The sequence below is a fragment of the Aedes aegypti genome, chromosome 1 (assembly GCF_002204515.2).
Source record: "Aedes aegypti strain LVP_AGWG chromosome 1, AaegL5.0 Primary Assembly, whole genome shotgun sequence".
NCBI classification, from domain to species: domain Eukaryota; kingdom Metazoa; phylum Arthropoda; class Insecta; order Diptera; family Culicidae; genus Aedes; species Aedes aegypti.
This window is the reverse complement of record NC_035107.1, coordinates 155902219-155923867: the sequence shown is the minus strand read 5'-3', so window position 1 is coordinate 155923867 and position 21649 is coordinate 155902219. Positions and strand designations below refer to the sequence as shown.

General features: G+C 41.1%; 1 protein-coding gene across 1 annotated transcript in view; it reads left to right on the top strand.

Annotated features, from left to right (window-relative positions):
* Positions 1-21649, top strand: part of LOC5575471 (transmembrane protein 120 homolog) — a 43492-nt gene that overhangs the window by 3928 nt on the left and 17915 nt on the right. Inside the window, exons 3-4 of the mRNA XM_001661936.2 lie at positions 19125-19400; positions 19468-19543. Of these exons, the coding sequence (XP_001661986.1) occupies positions 19125-19400; positions 19468-19543 (352 nt within the window). The remainder of the gene's footprint in view (positions 1-19124; positions 19401-19467; positions 19544-21649) is intronic.

The following is a 21649-nucleotide window of genomic DNA, read 5'->3' as shown; positions in this document are numbered from 1 at the left end:
ACCTGAAGTGTACGATTTGACAGATAACTTTGAATTATTCTAACAATGTATGTTGGAAAATTAAAGTTTTTCATTTTTACAATCAAACCTTCATGCCATACACACTGTCGAATGCTTTTTCTATGTCTAGAAGAGCAAGACCAAGCCTTCAGATTTGTTGGAACGGATCAAATTTGTTACACGTAAAAGTTGATGAGTGGTCGAATGTCCATGGCGGAATCCGAACTGTTCATTGGCAAAAATTGAATTTTCGTTGATGTGGGCCATCATTCTGTTCAGAATAACCTTTTCAAAAAGTTTACTGATGGAGGAAAGCAAACTGATTGGACGATAGCTAGAAGCTTCTGCTGGATTTTTGTCTGGTTTTAAAATTGGAACAACCTTAGCATTTTTCCATTTGTCAGGAAAATATGCTAATTGAAAACATTTGTTGAATATATCAACTAAAAATGATAAGCTACTCTCTGGAAGTTTCTTGATGAGGATGTAGAAAATTCCATCATCGCCAGGAACTTTCATATTTTTGATTTTTTTAATAATAGTTCTCACTTCTTCCAAATCAGTCTCCCAAGCATTTTCGAAAACGTTCTCTTGATTGAGAATATTTTCGAACTCCTGAGTAACTTCATTTTCAATTGGACTAGTAAGTCCTAAATTAAAATTGTGCGCACTCAAACTGCATAGCAAGTTTTTGAGCTTTTTCGCAATTAGTTAGTAATAATTTGTTTTCCTCTTTCAATGCCGGTATTGGCTTCTGAGGTTTTTTCAAGATTTTAGATAATTTCCAAAAGGGCTTAGAGCCAGGGGCCAATTGAGAAATTTTATTTTCAAAATTTTTGTTTCTTAAATCTGCAAAACGTTTCTTGATTTCTTTCTGCAAATCCTGCCATATAATTTTCAAAGCAGGATCGCGAGTGCGTTGAAATAGCCTTCTTCTCACGTTTTTAAGACGGATCAAGAGTTTAAGATCATCGTCTATAATCACGGATTCAAATCTTCACATTTTGGAATTGCAATGCTCCTCGCTTCAACAATGGAATTTGTTAAAGTTTCAAGAGCATTGTCAATATCAAGTTTAGTTTCTAAAGAAATGTTAACATCAAGATTTGAGTCAACATACGTTTCATATATATTCCAGTCGGCTCGTAAATAATTAAAAGTGGAGCTGATAGGATTGAGAATCGCTTCATGAGATATTTGAAATGTAACAGGCACATGATCAGAATCAAAATCAGCATGAGTAACTAATTGGCTACAAAGATGACTAGAGTCGGTTAAGACCAAGTCAATCGTAGATGGATTTCTAGAAGAGGAAAAACATGTAGGGCTATCAGGGTATTGAATTGAGAAATATCTTGAAGAGCACTCATCAAATAAAATTCTGCCGTTGGAATTACTTTGAGAATTATTCCATGACCGATGTTTGGCATTAAAGTCACCAATGACAAAAAAATTTGACTTATTGCGAGTCAGTTTTCGCAAGTCAGTTTGGAGCAAATTAACTTGCTGTCCAGAGCATTGAAAAGGCAAATAGGCAGCTATGAAAGTATATTTACCAAGCTATGTTTCAACTGAAACACCTAAAGTTGCAAAAACTTTAGTTTCAAATGACGAAAACAGTTGATGTTTTATACGCCTATGAATGATGATTGCAACTCCCCCAAATGCCCCATCAAGTCGATCATTACGATAAACAAAAAAGTTAGGATCTTTTTTTAGTTTGGATCCAGGTTTTAAATAAGTTTCAGTAATAACTGCTATATGCACGTTATTAGCTGTAAGAAAATTAAACAGCTCGTCCTCTTTACCATTCAGAGAACGAGCATTCCAATTTAAAATATTTAAATTATTATTTGGATCCATTAGAAAAACGTAATCCAATAACAATTTGATTTGTAAATTTTACACCTACTTGGACTGCTTCAGTCATAGTGGTGGCTTTGAACATTGCATCAATCATTAGATTCAATTGTTCAGTTAGAAAATTAAAATCAGAGGCAGACACATCACTAGAAGTGGGTACATCTGATGATTTCCCATTGGAATTTTCGATAGACGATGAAGTGGAGTAGGAATTACCTGTCGCGGTAGGGTTTTTTTCCATTTGATTTGAAACAAGTAGAATGGGTACTCATGGAACGAATAGGGGACGAGTTCAAATTACCTGCTACGATATCGGCAAAGGATTTTCCGTGGGTAGATACATTCGAAATTGAAAGATTCGAACGGCTACCCGACGGATTAAAATTTGTTTGTGAGTGAGCATGATTATGATCTTCCTGGTGGGTATGATTCCTAATCAAGCGATCGTTAACTGAAAAATGAGCATTGTTCAATACTCTACCAGGCAAATTCCGGAAACGACCGTTATCGTAACGAATATTATCCTTCATCTGCCTGGCACGAGCCTCAACGACTCTTTTGCGTGAAGGGCATTCCCAAAAGTTAGCTTTATGAGGGCCCTTGCAATTGGCGCATTCAAACTTTCTGGTATCTTCTTTCACAGGACAGACGTCCTTAGCGTGAGAAGAACCTCCGCAAATCATGCATTTAGCATCCATGCGACAATTTTTTGTACCATGACCCCATTTTTGGCACCGACGGCATTGAGTGGGGTTCTGGTAATTTCCTCCAGGTTTCTGGAAATGTTCCCATGTCACACGGACATCGAACAAAAGTTTTGCTTTTTCTAAAGCTTTAATATTATTTAGATCTTTTTTGTTAAAGTGAACTAAATAATATTCTTGAGAAAGCCCTTTCCGAACAATGCCAGATTGGGTTCTCTTTTTCATAATGATTACTTGGACTGGGGAAAATCCAAGTAAATCATTTATTCCATTTTTGATCTCTTCAGGTGACTTATAGTCTTTGAGAGACCTTTCAAGACGACTTTGAACAAACGTTCAGTTTTGTCGTCATAAGTAAAAAAAATTGTGCTTCTTCTCTTCAAGATGTCTGAGAAGAAGTTCACGATCTTTAAGAGTTTCCGGCAAAACGCGACAGTCTCCTTTCTTTGCGATTTGGAAGGAAACCTTGATTCCCCTAATGGAGTTCAAGATCTCCTGCCTAAATCCCCCAAATTCGGAACAACTGACCACGATAGGCGGTACTCTTTGCTTCCTCACTTGAATCAAAGTGCCTGGGCTAGACGCTGCTTCGATTTGGTGTTCGGAAAATTTGTCTAGAGCATCGAATTGATTGCTCATTTCGATACAATTATTCATTTCACCCTTGGAAGAATCTTCGCATTCCGGGGAAGCGTCCTTTCTTTCATTCTTGCCACGTGTAGTGACAGTTTTAAAACCCACTTTTTTGGAAGGAAGTAGTGAATTCAGGGATTCACCCTTCCTTTTGTTAGTTGTTGATACCATGTTTAGTTAATAAACGAGAAAGACGTGACCTTCGAGAGGTTTTTTCCCAACGGTGTCCAAGAAGGATTACCACCGCTAGCTTTCGCCAACGGGTCCAACGAAAAATCGAAGGCACGGGTCCAAACAAGGATCGTAAAGGGATCAATAGTAGAAAAAATAGTACTGAAAAGTACTGTTTTAGTAGCACTGAAAAGTACCGTTTTTAATTTTAGCACTGAAAAGTACTGTTTTATTGCTTCAGGTAGTTTTTAAGAAAACTTCCAAGAGCAGAGAGTATTCGTGTACGCACAGCACGAAGGTACGATGCGCACTGGGTTAGTTCCGTATAGATTTGAATAACTTCAGTCGTCGATGAACCACCAGTTAAAAGGTCGTCAATGTAACTATCCTCGATGATCACCTTCGACGCCAGTGGTAAATCCTTGCCTTCATCCGATGCCAATTGTACCAGTGCCCTTGTTGCGTGGTGTGGTGAGCTGGCAACACCATACGTTACAGTTTGTAACTCATACACTTTTAGTTTGTTGTCGTCATCCAGCTATAGGATCCGTTTATACTTGCAGTCTTCCGTGTGCAGTCTGACCTGCCGGTACATTTTTGGGATATCTACTGTGAGCACCACTTGGTGTGTACAAAATTTCAATATGATTGAGAGTAAGTCGTTTTGCACAGTGGGCCCCACAGACAACGTGTTCCGTGTACGGAAGGAGTCATGTGATGCGTAAACATATTTTGCAATCCTTTTCCTACCGTTTCTATCCCGCGCGTGTGGAGACTTTTCTTCCACGCCCCACCTTCATGCACGATCACGCCACGCAAGGCTCTGTGCAGAGGAAGGTACTGTGAAAAAGTACAGTCTTCAAGAAAGTGTCGATAGCAAAAGACGTGTTACCAAGACAATACAAACTCACGTGTTAATTTAGTTAATTAAAGAGTAGTTAAGTTCAAAATCCAGTGTTCAAGATCATTTCCCAGTAACCCAGTCCTAGTTCCGAAGAAGTGTCCTCCCGAAAGAGCCGTAAAGTGTATCGGCTACAAGACGAAGCGTCCAGCGAGTGATCCTTACCCTCTGGCTTCGATCCTCCCCCGGAAAAGTGTTACAGTCCACTTTGCTCATTCCCCCAGACGGAACATTGGTCCTTCGAGCCGGATACGTGATCCGGTAGTGATTTAGTGTGTGTGTGATTCTCCTTGGACTGAGTTACTTGTGAAAAGAGAGACAGACTCTGAAAAAGTGAAGTTGACGAAACCGGAAGTGAAAGTGTACCAAAATGTCGCTCGTGCATAGTCCTAAAAAGACCCGTTCGGGAACGCAACACGGCGACACAAGTGAAGAAGAGGAAAGAGAAAATCAGAATAGTTTCGCCTGCGCAAAAGAATCGCTGATCCGGAAGATTAGTGTCCTGAGCCGCCAGCGTTCCAAGACAGCTGATAAAATTAAGCGAATCGGAGGAATTCTGATCGACGACGATGCCGACGTGTCCGTACCGAAGCTGAAGGTGTATGCTAGAAACGTGGATGCCATCTACAGCGAGTTCAACGATTTCCACAACCAACTTGCTGAGATCCTGCCGGAAGTTGAAATGGATAACCAGGATCAAGCATACACCAGATTCGAAAAGGATTACCACGAGGTGTCGGCGTACATCGAAGAGATGCTGATGGATGCAACGAAGAAGGAAACACCTGACATCAAGCCCCAAGTGATCGTCCAGCAGCAGCCGCTAAAAGCACCGATACCAACATTCGATGGCCGATACAAGAATTGGCCAAAATTCAAGGTGATGTTCATAGACATTATGGACAAGTCCAATGATACTGATGCCATCAAGTTGTATCACTTGGACAAGGCTCTCGTCGGAGCAGCAGCAGGGATTCTCGATGCCAGAACAATGAACGAGAACAACTACGCTCAGGCGTGGAACATTCTCACAGAGCGATTCGAAAATCCCCGTGTCATCATCAACACCCACATCCGCGGCCTGCTATCCTTGAAGAAGATTACGAAGGAGTCCTATCGTGAGTTGCGCCAGTTATTAGACGATTGTTCCGGGCATGTCGAAAGCCTTCGTTACCTGAAGCAGGACCTCCTCGGCGTGTCGGAATTGATCGTGGTGCATTTACTTGCATCAGCCTTGGATGCCACTACCAGGAAGCAGTGGGAAGCTACCATCGTCCGTGGAACGCTTCCGAAATATGGCGATATGGTGAAGTACCTTAAGCAGCAGTGTAACATCCTGGAGAATTGCGAAACATCAGCTCAAGTCCCTCCTCCTCGTGCCGAAAGATCGAACGTGAAAGCCGCAGACCAGTCGAAGTCAAGTCCGAGATTCAATCCGAAAATCCTAACCGCTAATAGCTGCGGCAGTGCTTCATGTGAAGAATGCGACTTCTGCGGCGAATCCCACAAGAACTTCCAGTGTGAGCAGCTGAAAGACATGAGCGTACCTGAGCGAGTCGAGAAAGCACGTTCCTTAGGCATGTGCTTCAATTGCTTGAGGAAAGGTCATCGGCTGAAGGATTGTCCATCCGACAGAAAGTGCCGCCAACGTCATCATACTCAGCTTCACGACGATACAAGATTCAAGTCCCAACAGCCTGAAAGCAAGATGCCTGAACCGACAGCTTCATTAGAGTCCACACCGAGACCAGCTGTGAAAGAAGTCCAAGCAAGCACATCCAGTGCACCCACACCGCAAGGTTCACACAGCGTGACGTCATCGTGTTCCATCCAAGCAGCTCCAACCAAGAAAACCGTCCTCCTTTTAACAGCAGTGGTGCACATTTACGATTCCCAAGGTAAGCCTCACTGTTGTCGAGTCCTGCTAGACTGCAGGTCCCAAGTGAACCTCATTACGAAGAAAATGGCTGAAGCCATCGGAGCGAAGATTTCATCAGCAAGTGTGAAGATTTCCGGCGTCAACAATCGAACGACAACTAGCATGGAGAAGGCCATCGTTAAGTTCCGATCCCGATATAGTGATTACCGTGCCACGGTAGAGTGTGTTATCACCCCAGCAATGACTGGAAGAATTCCAAGTACCAACATCGATGTGTCCGATTGGTGTATTCCACCCGGATTCCAATTGGCGGATCCAGACTTCAATGTGCCTCAAGAGATTGACATGCTGATTGGCAATGAGCTCTTCTTCAAGATAATCAAGTCCGGTCAGTACCAGTTGGCAGAGCATCTACCAGAGCTGCGTGATACTCATCTTGGTTGGGTATTCACGGGAGAGCTAGAAGAAGTGTTCCATCAAGGTCCATCGTATTCCCACACGATCACCGTCGAAAATGTGTACGAAGCTCTGCAACGTTTATGGAGCGAAGAAGAAGTAGCTGATCAAGATCCTGTGACACCCGAAGAAGTAGAGTGTGAGAAGCATTTCCGGTACACACATGAACGCAGCGACGAAGGGCGATTCGTTGTGCAACTCCCTTTGAAAGAAAACGCCTCCCAGCTGAGTGACTGCAGGTCGGTCGCTTTGAAGAGATTCCACCTTCTCGAACAACGCCTCGTTCGAAATCCGTGTCTCCGTGAGCAGTACGTGCAATTCATCAGGGAGTATGAACAGCTCGGCCACTGCAAGCAAGTAAGTGCATGCAAGGATCCTCCCAACGTCCAAAAGTGCTACCTACCGCACCACGCTGTCATCCGTCCAGATAGTTCCTCGACAAAGTGTCGAGTAGTGTTCGATGCTTCTGCAAAGCTATCGCAGAACAGCCTCTCCCTCAACGATGTCCTCAAGGTAGGTGGTACTGTCCAATCCGATATTCTCGATATTGTCCTGCGATTCCGCAAGCACATATATGCTTTCACGGCTGATATAAGCAAAATGTATCGCCAAATCATGGTTGCTGAGATGCATCAGCCACTTCAACGAATTTTTTGGAGAGAAAGTCCCGAACAGCCGTTGAAAGTATATCAGCTAACTACCGTTACATATGGCACAGCGAGTGCACCCTTTCTCGCAACTCGCTGCCTGGTTCAGTTGGCTGAAGATGGCAAAGAGAAATGTCCCCTGGGAGCGTCAACTGTGAGGGAAGACTTTTACGTTGACGACGTGTTGTCTGGCGACGATACGTTGAGTGCAGCAATTGAACGACAACAGCAAGTTAAGGATTTGCTGGCCAGTGCTGGTTTCCCGATCCATAAGTGGTGTTTCAATTCCGAGCAGTTGCTGGAATGCATTTTAGAAAGTGATCGTGAAACTCCCAAGGTCCTCGAAGAGCAAGGTATCAACACTGTCATCAAAGTGCTTGGTATTTTGTGGGATCCTCACAGCGATGATATTCTATTCTCGATCAAATCTCCAAATTTGAATTCCGAGTCCGAAGCCAATCCAAGCGAACGATATTGTCCGAAATTGCCAAGCTGTATGACCCACTTGGATTCTTGTCGCCCATAATTGTTCTCGCCAAGTTACTAATGCAACAGTTGTGGCGTAGCAAGGTGGGCTGGGATGAGCCTGTCGAGGACGAAATAAGCCAACAATGGATGCAGCTGAAGAAGTCCCTTGAAGCAACGAACCAGGTGCACATTCCAAACCGTGTGCTGATTGATGATGCTGAATGCTACGAGCTTCATGGTTTTGCTGACGCTTTGATGTCGGCCTATGGAGCGTGTGTGTTCATTCGAAGCGTATTCAACGAGTCGGCGCAACTACAATTACTCTGCAGCAAATCCAAAGTGGCCCCTTTGAAGGCAGTGACGATTCCACGGCTGGAATTGTGCGTGGCACTCCTGCTTGCGCGTTTGGTGAATAAGGTTCTGCAGTCAATCCAAATGCCGTTTCATCGTGTGGTGCTCTGGTCGGACAGTCAGATTGTTCTGGCTTGGTTGCGCAAATCTCCTGATCAGCTTCAAGTGTTCGTGCGCAATCGTGTTGCTGCAATCCGAGAAGAAACAGAAGATTTCGAGTGGATGTACGTCCGGTCGGAGTCCAATCCGGCTGATATAGTGTCGCGTGGGCAAATGCCCATCGAATTAGTGAGAAATGAGTTGTGGTGGCATGGACCAGACTTTTTGAAACAAGTGAACATTGAAAATAAGCCACCAGAAGAGATTATTGAAGACATTCCGGACCTACGTGTTACTCCAACAGTGTTACCTGTAATTGAAGAAGAACAGTTAGAAGTGTTTTCGAAGTACAGCTCATACAGAAAGCTACAACGTGTAATTGCGCTGGTGTTGCGTTTCGCCAGCAATTGCAAAAAGAAGGATTCAGCTTCACGTGTGAATAAGCCTATCCCTACCGTGGCTGAACTTCGTCTTGCAATGGACGTTATTGTGAAAGTGATACAACGAGAAGAGCTCAGCGATGAGATTGCTCGAGTCGAATCGGGTGAACAGTGTCGAAGCTTGGTTCGTTGGGACCGATCCTTGTAAATGGTGTGCTTAGAGTCGGAGGACGTTCAGAGCATTCCAAGCTACCGTATGGTGAAAAGCATCCGATCATCCTGCCGTGTAAAAGTAGGATTGTGCGAATGCTGATTCGTGCTTTACATGAGGAGCATCTGCATCTGGGAACCAACTGGTTTGGTTCATGTGATCCGAAGAGAATTCTGGTTAATCAATGCTGCTGCGACTGTTCGTTCTTCTTCTTCTTCTTTCTGGCGTTACGTCCTCACTGGGACAGAGCCTGCTTCTCAGCTTAGTGTTCTTATGAGCACTTCCACAGTTATTAACTGAGAGCTTACTATGCCAATGACCATTTTTGCATGTGTATATCGTGTGGCAGATACGATTATACTCTATGCCCTGGGAAGTCGAGAAAATTTCCAACCCGAAAATATCCTCGACCGGTGGGATTCGAACCCACGACCCTCAGCTTGGTCTTGCTGAATAGCTGCGCGTTTACCGCTACGGCTATCTGGGCCCCTGTTCGTGGATTGACCAGATCCTTGCGTGAAGTGTTTCAAGGTTAAGCCCGTCGATACAAGTCAGTATATGGGAAATTTGCCGTCCTGTCGCGTGACACCTGCGCCCCCTTTTTTCGTCACTGGCGTAGATTACGCTGGGCCATTTCATATCAAGCAGGGCTTGCGCAAGGTGACCACAGTTAAGGGATATGTAACGGTTTTTGTATGTATGGTTACTCGAGCCGTGCATCTAGAGCTGGTGTCAGATATGACTACCAGTGCCTTCATCGCTGCGCTACAGAGGTTCGTGAGTCGGCGTGGAATTGTGCATCAGCTGCATCCCGACAACGGCACCAATTTTCGTGGTGCACATCATGAACTGAATAAACTCTACCAGGCGTTCAAACAGGAGCAAGATACCCACCAAATCGAGTCGTTCTGCGTGTCCAAGGGAATTGAATGGCAATTTATTCCGACAGATGCCCCCGAATTTGGTGGTATATGGGAAGCGGCAGTCAAGAGCATGAAGAGTCATCTGAAGAGGATCGTTGGGAATGCATCCCTGAATTTCGAGCAGTATGTGACTGTCCTGACAGAAATTGAAGCGATCCTGAATTCTCGTCCGCTATTCGTGACATCATCAAGGTCGGAGAGTCCCGAAGTGATTACGCCTGCCCATTACCTTATCGGGCGTCCTCTCACCGCAATACCAGAGCCGTCGTATGAAGACATCCAAGCCAACCGGTTGGATAAGTGGCAGCACCTGCAAATGCTCCGAGAGCATTTCTGGAAGGCTTGGTCCCGCGACTACCTAAGCAGCTTGCAGCCTAGAAACTCAAATCGAATGTTATTCCTGGAATGATTGTTCCGGTGCACAGCCGGAATTTGCCCCCTCTACAATGGAAGCTGGGTGTCGTAACCAAGACCTTTCCTGGAGAAGATGGCTTAGTACGAGCCGTAGACGTCTACAGTCAACGTTTCGCCGCCCGATCAACAAATTGTCAGTCCTGCCGATAGAAGACAACAAGGCCTACTTCGGCCCATCTCAAATATTGAAATAGACATTTCAACGCGGCGGTGAATGTTCCGTGTACGGAAGGAGTCATGTGATGCGTGAACATATTTTGCAATGCTTTTCCTACCGTTTCTATCCCGCGCGTGTGGAGACTTTTCTTCCACGCCCCACCTTCATGCACGATCACGCCACGCAAGGCTCTGTGCAGAGGAAGGAACTGTGAAAAAGTACAGTCTTCAAGAAAGTGTCGATAGCAAAAGACGTGTTACCAAGACAATACAAACTTACGTGTTAATTTAGTTAATTAAAGAGTAGTTAAGTACAAAATCCAGTGTTCAAGATCATTTCCCAGTAACCCAGTCCTAGTTCCGAAGAAGTGTCCTCCCGAAAGAGCCGTAAAGTGTATCTACAAGACGAAGCGTCCAGCGAGTGATCCTTACCCTCTGGCTTCGATCCTCCCCCGGAAAAGTGTTACATTCCACTCTGCTCGTTCCCCCAGACGGAACACAACGTGTCATTCAACAATAGACCAGACGTGGTCTTCGCTGATGCATCGAATACTACTCTTGTAGTCGAGCTGGACATCTTATGGACTGCATGGTGCGGAATATAGTAGCCACCGTCGTTGATGGGCTCGACTTCCTTCATGTGACCTAATGTGAGATATTCCACCAGGAATGAGGAATATTCGTCGTGCTTCGATGGATTTTTGGACAGCGCCATCATTAGTTTGTCCAAACGCTTCCGGGCATTGTTGTAAGAGTCGCCTAGTTGACCCAGTTGGTTGTTGAACGGAAGCCAGACGACATGCCGTCCTTCGTCAACACGAGTATGGGTTATAGTGAAGTGTTCTTCAACGGCAGCCTCAGCTGCTGTCAGTTCGGACTCCGGATGGACGGATTCTATTTCCCAAAACTTCGACATCGTTTTGTTCAGCTCTTATTCAAACGGTTCAGTTGGCACACATGCGGGCATGGTTTGGCTTTCCTGGTCGGCACCGATCCGCCAACGACCTATCCCAATTCCGTCTCAGCTAGCGTAAGCGAGTTGTTGCCGATCTTATGGCGACCTTCTTTAATCAGATCGAAGACAATCTCGTTTCCGATAATGAGGTCTATCTCTCCAGGGGTGTGGAACTGAGGGTCAGCTAGCTTCAGTCCTGGTGGTAAGGGCCAGGATCGGGTGTCAACTTCAATCACGGGCAAGCTCGACGTTATTCGTTTTACGACCAGGAAATCTAGGATGGATAAGGCAAAAGAATTAATGCAGGAAATGAACTTCGTGGACAGCTGATACTCAACTTGGGTTTGTATGTCGTTTAGACCACAAACTGGCAGATTCGCGTGATCCATTTTAAGCTTCACTTTGCGTGCTAGCTTTTCGGTGATTAGGTTGCTATCAGATCCTGAGTCTAGCAAAGCACGACATCTGATGATGGTATTGTAAATTTTGCACCTTATCGAACGCGACGATTTGTAATCGTCGCCAGTGAAACCGTCGCCGAAATCGTCGCGAGCCAACCAGCCGCTGCGAATGTGATGTTTCATCAGTCTTACCAACCAACGGTAAATCACCTCCTTTGATTCGTGTGCTGGCGACGATTTTGTCGGTCTGTTTGAAAGTTGGCGGCGCGTTTTGTTACCTATGAAACAGACAATATCGCCGTGTCCAACTACCGCCGTTGAGAGTAGTACTTGGCGCTTGCTCCTATCGACGTTAGCACCAAGGGACACCGCTACATTTTGCTGGTCAGTAACGGTTGCTTGATTGCTGATTGGTGCCGAAGGAATCGTTGACTGGGATTGTTTTACTTCATCACTTTGTTCTGGAACTGAGGTGGCACGTGTATCGCTGGAATACAGAAGACTGTGGTGTTTGCGACCACAACCCTACACCTTGCATCGGAATTCCGATTGCCATTCACTCACTGGATGTTTCGCTGGGGGCTAAGCTCCACCAAAGTTCACTTCACACTTATCCGAAATTTGCACCGGGCTAATGGCGTTCCGACGAATACCGGGAACCACTCCAAATTCTCCGAAGATCCGAGAGAACGGACCAAAAAATGTTCATCGATAGCTCAGTAAAACACAATTCCGCAGAAATTGGATGGTTCTGGAAGGGAGAATCAAACACGCGCGTCTTCGGTTTACAAAGATTCGGTTTATTCTGATTTTTCTCCTCTACAGTGTTGCCTGATGGGCCAATGATATTGAGATAGTGAAACGGTTACAAATTACTTGCGCAGTGCGCCCAAACAGGTCAATTGGCAAAGGTTCTTCTTCCTCTTCTTCTTCTTGGCATTATGTCCTCACTGGGACAGAGCCTGCTTCTCAGCTTAGTGTTCAATGAGCGCTTCCACAGTTATTTACTGAGAGCTTCCTTTGCTTAAGTTGCCTTTGCTTTGTAGCCGCGGACTCTAACCACTCAACTAAGGAAGGCCCAATTGACAAAGGATGCTATCTGTTAATAACTGTGAAAGTGCTTTGTTGACAATCAGTTGAGAAGTAGGTTCTGTGTTAGTTGCGACGTAACACAAGAAAAAGGAAGCATCTATCAAGCACACCATATATTCTTCAGAAATCCTTTTCTTCAATCATAACACTGCGGAACACGGTTTTGTCTCAAGCATCAAAATACCGCTATTTATTTAATAAAAGGATGCTGAATCCATTGCCGTATTCAAAAATATCATAGCACGTCTAGTTCTTGAGATATTAGCGGTTGAAAATGCAAGTTTATCAGCTTTTATGGCCATTTATTTGCTTAATTTGCCACAGAATTCAGACTTCATTTGTATAACAATACTTATCAACAAAAATAAATAAGAGAAACGAAGAATTTTGTATGGAGACTGCAAGCATGTTGAAAAAATCGATAACATTTAAATTTAATCGTAAATTTCTAGCAAATTATATTGTGTATTTCTTTCACTACTGGACCGCGAAGTGCGGCCTCACAAGTGCGAAAGTGTGAATAATAGTGCGGGATTGCATCGAATCATGTTGGCGTCTTCAGAGCACTTATTCTCGGATTTGCGAAGAATAAGTCCCCCGAAGACACCTACCCGATTTGATGCCATTGCGCACTTTTATTAGCGTTTCCGTACTTTTAAAATATTCTGCGAGTGGTGAAAAAAAAGCGCAATACCTAAAATTATAATTGAAGTCTAATTTTGCATGCTTGGTGGATTAGATCACAAAACAGTTGATAAATCATACTTTAAAATATATGTAAACATCAATAAAACCAGTGTTTTATACAACTTTGGCGACCTGCAGCTAAAAATTGTGACAGCAACCCCAAAGCTACTAGAGACACATATAATCTGACTACCTTTTTCCGCTCACTAATGTAAAAAATGATTTTTCGTGTCAAAAACCAACATTTTTCGCACGAATATCTTTTAGCAATATTAACAACTTTCAAATGAAGTCGTTTGATATTATTTTTATTTGATAAAAAATCTTTATATTGAAAACACAAGGCCTCGTGAGCGGTTTTTGGGTCACAAGGTATTTTTGTGTGTTCCAATAACCGCTCATGCAAAAAATAAACAATATTTTGAAGAAATGTCGATTTCAGTATACAGCCTCTTTTATTGCAGTAGTAGCCATGATTTGACCATAAAATATCAGGATAAATAACAAAATTCGAATTAATGCATTTTTTAGTAAGTTCGTCACGAAATCTGTTTACTGGAGCGGAAATAGGAACACCTAGATGCAGTAACAAATGCAATTAAATATTTTTTAATGAAAGTTTTTCAATTTATTTCTTATACTTGGAGCTCCATTGTGACATAAAAATAGTATTGATCGACACAATAGCTATTTTAAAATAAACATTTGAACACATAACTTCCCTTAAATGAGCGGAATCTGGTGCACTGATGGTATTTTATGCAAAAATGTCAGGCTAATCTCTGATATTTCGCTTTTTTCATAGATTCATGTTTATTGAATCTGTGAATGTTGTCTGCAACTCATTTTCCTATAAATATCTACGTAATAACCTTTAAAATGTTGTTTTTAGATAGTCGTGTACAGTAGGGTGCGGCTTATTTTTCAAAAGTTCTCAAAACCAAGAATTCGTGTGATCTACTGAATTCAAATCACATTAAAAAAGAAACCTTAAAATCTGAGCCAACAATATAAACATTTAGAGGTGGCGCAGGCGTCTTTAAGGTGAATTTACAAGTTATACAAAATGACCTTCAGTGAAGTAAACATAACTTTGTTATTTTCCAACCAATTTCAATACTTTTAGCATCATTATCTTTAAAATTAAATTTATGAAAACTTTGTAGAACATCAAATTTGTCTAAAATCAAAACTAGACTTAGTTTAAACTACTTTTATACAATTTTTTCTCATTTTATTAAAAACTTCTACTTAGTTAGATCATAACTTCTTGAATTCTCAATCGATTCCGAATCTTTTTACATGTTTTTGAAGCAAATTTAGTTGTTTTCAAACTGTTCATACAACACATTTTTCTAAAAAATAGTTTTGACTAAGTTTTTCACCAAAAACTATCCAAAAACATGACTTTTTAATGAAAAAATCAAATTTCTTTTGAATATTTAAGTGTTCCCGCCGGAAATTGCATTTTTTCTATAAAACTTAAATTTATAAAGCATCGTGCCTTTACTACGAGTTGAATAGTGCATATAATTTTCAACATATGCAAACATATATTTGTTTCAAACTCATTTAAAAATTGTTGCAAAGTCCTTCTCAAAGGTTTAACATATGAGAAAAACCAGTTTCAGCTTTAGAGATAATATTTAACTGGCAAAAATTTGAAAAAACTGGCATTTTTCGTTAAAAAATCATGTTTCTGTGCAGTTTTTGCTGAATAACTTGATCAAGACATTTTTTAGTGAAATGTATTGTATGGAAGGTTTGATAAAAATTGAAATAGCTTCAAAAACATGTAGAAAGATTTGGAATCGGTTGCGTAATCATGAAGTTATGGTCAAACAAAGTTGAAATTTTTAGTAAAATGAGGAAAAAATTGGAATAAATGACTTTTAACTTAAACTTGTTTTGATTTTAGACAAATTTGATGTTCAAAAAGTTTTTGTAAATTTAATTTTGAAGGTATTGATGCTAAAAGTTAAAAAATCGCTTGAAAACTAACAAAGTTATGTTTACTTCACTATAGGTTATTTTTTATAACTTGTAAATTCACCTTCAAGACGCTTGCGCCACCCCTAAATGTTAACATTTTTGGCTCAGATTTTGAGGTTTCTCTTTTAATGTGATTTGAATTCAGTAGAGCACACGAATTTTTGGTTTTGAGAACTTTTGAAAAATAAGCCGCACCCTAGTGTACAGGCACTTGTCTTACGAAGTTACTTAAAAACACATCCTCATTGGGTACAAAAATAATTCATTGATTTATTTTGTTTGGACCGAAATCAAGAGAGTTGTTACTGTCATCAAAAGCATTGAAATAGTTGAACATATTGTGTAGTTGTTAGCAAAAATGTTTCTGTGATGTTTTGTAATAAATTTCATTACAATTTTGTTTCTTAAAATTAGCTAATTCATAAATTATGGGTGATTCAACTGCGACTGTACTAAATCCATGGTAAAATTAAGAACGGCATCAACGATTTTCCACCGACAACATCAATCTGTTAACTCTACTAAATGGTGTCCACGATGAAATTGTCACACTTTGAAATTGCTCTAACTTTTTAACCGTTGGGTAGAATTTAATGAAAATTTGGGTGGATTTAGTTCATAGCGCATTATTTACATCCTGCAAGTTTTAAAGTCCTGTCACGGTAAAAAGAAGCAAGGTATTATACTCCGAAAAATGACATTTGGCAGTGACGTCATTCCTATCGCAAACTCTAACGAGTGCAAAAGAAAGCAAGGCCTGCTCTCCTTTACTATCCTCAAGGCCTCATGCTTGACGATAGGAATGACGACACATATTTTGATGGATAATCGTTGTTTACACGTGGGAATAGCCTACCTTGTTGTGTCTACCGTGAAGTCCTGTGATCAAAACTCGCGGAAATGGAGTCGAAAGAACAGCTCGTGCGTGATAAAATCTGGCGCATTCATCACGAGAACAAGGATCTCTCGCATCGTTCCATCGCTAAAACGTTGGGAATCGCGAATTCCACGGTGCCGCGAGTGATTAAGCGGTTTGTGGAACGATTGACCACCAATCGGAAGCCCAGAAGTGAAGGAAAAAGTATTCCGTACAACACCAAAAATCACAACCGCGTAGTTGGGGCCTTCAACCGAAACCCGAACGCCTCCGTTCGCGATGTGGCTAAGCACCTGCACCTAAGCCGAAGTTTTGTACAGAAGGCCAAAACTAAGGCTGGGCTCCGAACGTTCAAGGTACAAAAGCCCCATAATCGCGACGAGAAGCAGAACAAATCCGCCAAAATCCGTGCCAGGAAGTTGTACCTCAACATGCTGACGAAAGTTAAATGCTGCATCATGGACGATGAAACATATGTGAAGGCCGTCTTCAAACAGTTCCCCTGCAACCTGTTTTTCACGGCCAAGGATAAGTTCAGCGTTCCGTTCCGGAGCATGTCCGCACTCAGAAGATGTCCAAATTTGCGAAGAAATCCCTGGTTTGGCAAGCCATCTGCACGTGCGGGAAGCGGAGTGCACCTTTCGTGACCCAGAACACGATGAACGGACAGGTGTACATGAAAGAGTGCGCCTCTAGAAGCGACTGCTTCCTCTTCTGAAGGCCCACAACGTCCCAACAATCTTCTGGCCGGATTTGGCCTCATGCCACTACTCCAAGGACGTGCTGAAGTGGTATGCGGACAATTAGGTCAATTTCGTGCCGATCAAACCCCATCAAGTCCATCATGAAGTACTGGGCGATTATGAAGCAGCACCTTCTTAAACGACCTGAGGTAGTGAAGACAGTCGAGGAACTGAAGAAAGTATGGGTTTACATGCAAAAAACGGTTGATTCACAGGTTGTGCAGTATCTTGTGGCTGGGGTTAAGGCTAAGGTGCGGGCATTTGCGTATGGACTGTAAATAAAATACGAGTAAAATGGTAAAATGAAGTTTAATAGTTGTTTTTCAATCCCTGAAAATTTGATGGCAATCGAATGAAAACTCGAATTTTGCGAATCAATTTTGTGTGTGGCAATCTCATCGTGGACACCCTTTAAAACATAGTCAACATCACTACACAGGAAAAAGTACGGTTTATTTAACCAGAGGTGCACTGCCGTGAATCGCAAGTCAGTCCCATCCGCATTTTTTTTTCTTCGTATGTTCAGGGATCTGTTTTTATTCCATTCACTTCGAAGAGATGCTGCTTTCGAGATAATGAATGACGCGCGTAAAACAACGCTCCAACGCGATATTTGGAATTAACGGTGTTTGAAAATGAAACCATCTCTATTTTCCACTCTTCATGTTTATTCAAATTTAAAACAATAAAGCTGATAACTACAGAAATATCGACCACTTTAACCTTATTTAACGTTCCTAGATGAAACAAGTATCAATTCTGGATCAGCCCGTGGTTGTCAAAATGGCCGACAATTGATTTAACAGAATTTTGGTGAAAATAGTAAAATGTTCCATCTTCACCGAACTAAATGTGAAAGTTCCACAGAGTTTTGTGATTTTCCACCTTTACCGAACATTTGCTGATTTTTTGACAATTTTGTTGAAAACATTTGTTTTTCACCGAAAAATCCGTGAAATCATATTTCAATGAACGCGAATCTGTGGATTATTTTACAGAATGCTGTGTTCAATCCTAAGTGTGTAAGTAAAAGTGTGAAATTATAGAACCACATTTAACTGTGGGCTTGATTTACGGTATACTATTTTACAAAACAACAAATTCAATCGTTTCTAAGTAAAATCTCAGAAATTTTAATATCTACGGATATTACAAGCATTGAAAAATAATAGTTTTCTTTAGTAAATTTCATGTTTTCATGGGGGCGTCCATCATGCCCCGGAGTATTTTTGACCCATGATAAAATAGCTATTTTCTAACGTGTTATTTGGAATCACTTTTTCAATGGTTGGAGGTCAAAGTAATATTGTAAAGGATAGGGATGGCTATTAATTTTACTAAAATAAGAACGTTTCAGTAAGGTTTAATCGCGCTTATATTTAGAGTGCTCATCTTGACCCACCTAACCACATTACATTATAAAACCCATACCTTTTCCTTTTACCTGATTTTTATCACTACAAAAAATCCTTTGAAGGGTTCACTTTTTGAACTAAGGTTGCATGAATCGCGTCTCTTTACGAAAGTGAATCCTGATCATGCAGCTATTATCCTTCTCTACTAACAAAACTTCTTCCCATGACAACCATGTAGATACAGAGATGATCTCAGTCTCTACTAATTATGTCATACCAATATACTCAACTTTCTCCTCTTCCCCGATAAACGTAAGGACAGGACCGCCGCATTTATTGACTTTATAATGTTTGAAGTTCTTGAAAGAGTACTGCCCCTACTCACATTACAGTCCCATTTATGTAGGAAATCCCATAGAAAATGGAACTCTTATACGAGTAGGGGCAGTGTGCATTGAAGGTGGAAAGCTACTCCCAAGCTACAACTGTTGCTTCCTTGTGCAATTTTGATTACTTTGGTCAATCACGGATTAGCAGCTACGAATTGTACGGTCATAAATGCCCATGCTCGTGACATGGATTGTGGGTTCGATTTTGTCGTAAAGAATATTCCTCGGTTGTGTCATTGGAGCATGCTTGTTCGTTGTCTAGTGTTGAGTTTACAGTCTGTGCTAAATGGCTTCTTTCATATAAAGCATTGCTTTCCATTCACATCATTGTAAAAAATCGTAGACAGGAAGTAATTACTTTTCTTTTTATATTCCAGATGTACAAAGAACAAGCGACTCACTCCAGAGGAGAAAGATACCTTGGAGGACCTGAACAAAAATATGCTGAAGCGCAAAGCTCAGTTACATGAAATCGAACAAGGTTTGCCGCAAAAAAATAGTCTTTATTTGAAAATCATTCTTGGAGACGTCAATGTTTCTATCTTGAATAGAAGCGATAAGGTGCGTTACAAAGATGATTACGAAAAATTCAAACTGATTTTGAACGTTATCGGCTTATTTTTATCATTCCTGAATATCGTTGTTAATTATAGGTATGTGCCAACACCGTTCATTATTGTATTATTATGCCATGGTGATTTTCAATTGTTTTTTTTTTAGGGCTCTGGAACTTGCATTTATCTTTCTTCTAGTGTGGTACTATTGCACATTAACGATAAGGGAATCCATTTTGAAGGTAAGATTTATTGAACGTCTGTAAAAATATGTTTTATTTGTTAGTTTGATGTTGAGCGCAGATATAAAGGTAACGTAAACCAAATTGTTGAGCCTCTACAGGACTATGCCGATATTGATCAATCCGATAATATTGGTAATTATCGGCACAATTCCGATAGCGTCGATAATCGATTCGATGCCGGTGAACTTTTGAATTGAAATTAATTCGTAATTAAAAACCGTCATTTAGGGCTGGAAAGCTTGGAAATAATTAAAATTCTATTATTAAAAATTATGGGAATATCAACGAGAGTTTCTTTAAAGCAATTTCTAAGACAGTAGTACATCTTTCGCTGGATTAAGCCAAATTCCGCTCTATAAGGTTACCTACCCTATCACAATCTGCAGGTTTTTGGAAGATTTTTCATATTAGTCTGGAAGACTTCTGGGTTTGTTTGCTGTTTCTTCTTGATAAAACAAAACAACAGCTTAACATTTTACGTAAACTTTTTTTTTGTGTTTTGTCCATATTAACAGTATTTTGACAACGGAAAAATTTTCAACCGAAAGTATAAAAGGAAGTTCAGGGAATACTGTGTTATTAAAAAAATGAGCCACCCCGACTCCTGGTGTAATAGTAATACCAAAAGCCAATATACCCTAATTGTTAAGTCAATTTATCTGTGGAATAATTTTGTAACATTTTCAAAGCTTTCTAAAACTCACTCAAAAATCAATTTCAATATAATTGTAAATTGCAAATTGTTGAATGATTCATGGCAACGGTTGTACCATCAGTGCGCCAGATTCCGCTCATTTAAGGGAAGTTATGTGTTCAAATATTTATTATAAAATAACTATTGTGTCGATCAATACTATTTTTATGGCACAATGTAGTTATTTAATTGCATTTGTTACTGCATCTAAGTGTTCCTATTTCCGCTCACGGTAAACAGATTTCGTGACAAACTTACTAAAAGTCCATTATTTCGAATTTCGTTACTTATCCTGATATTTTTTATGATCAAACTATAGCTACTACTGCAATAAAGAAGGCTGTATACTAAAATCGACATTTATTTAAAATTTTGTTTAATTGTTTGCATGAGCGGTTATTGGAACACACAAAAATACCTCGTTATCCAATAACCGCTCACGAGGTCTTGTGTTTTCAATATAAAGAATTATTTTATCAAATGAATACAATGTCAGACGACTTCATTTGAAAGTTATTAACCCGTATAGGCCTGAGTGAAGGCGAAAATAACTAAAACTCTCACCGCTCAGCGAGTACTATACGGATTTAATTTAAGGTACCGCGGGGCAAATGGGTAAATGGGGTAAGTGAAAATAATTGTTATATTTTACTGAATATGTGAATTAATGTTTTAAACTCATGCGTAAACCTTTGAGACCATTGAGAACATTACGATAGGTAAGAGATTTCTGAGATTTTCAGCCATTATTGCATAATAGAGCGAAAGATTGTTAACCTGTCAACTATCACTCCGTAACAAGTTGGCAACGTGCAATCTTATTTCAACATTTTCAGTGGAAAAAAGTTGGGGAAAATAATTTTCTGTAATTTTAAACTGTGTTCTTCGGATAGTTCAGGGATGAAAAGCAAGTGGACTGTATTTTAAGAATTTTATTTAACGAAAACAAACACGTCTTAACTCGACGGAATTTTCTACTTTTATGATTTCCTTCTTTCCTTTTCTCCTTCCTACTTCCGTTCGCATCGCGCCAAATCTACACAAACCCTCTCTTTCTACATCTCCTGTCGTCTGCGCTGGTAGCACACAGAGAAAAATTTAGATATATGTTTTTACTTTACACTGTAACAAAAATAGCTCAAGAATCAAACAGTGAATAATAATTCTTTCCACTTTTAGTGTAACATACTCCCCCGGGTGAGGCGAAGGTCTCACTTATCCTTGGGCTCTGCTTGATTTGTGCAGTCATCGATGGGAAGCACAGCGATCTGGGTCGTCGGGCGCTTGTAGATGCTGTTGCCAGTGCGGATCGTAACCACACGTACAACTCCGTCCTTACCTGGATGCGTTTCAACAATACGACCTAACTTCCAGGTCTTGGGTGGCATGTTGTCCTCCTTCATGATCAC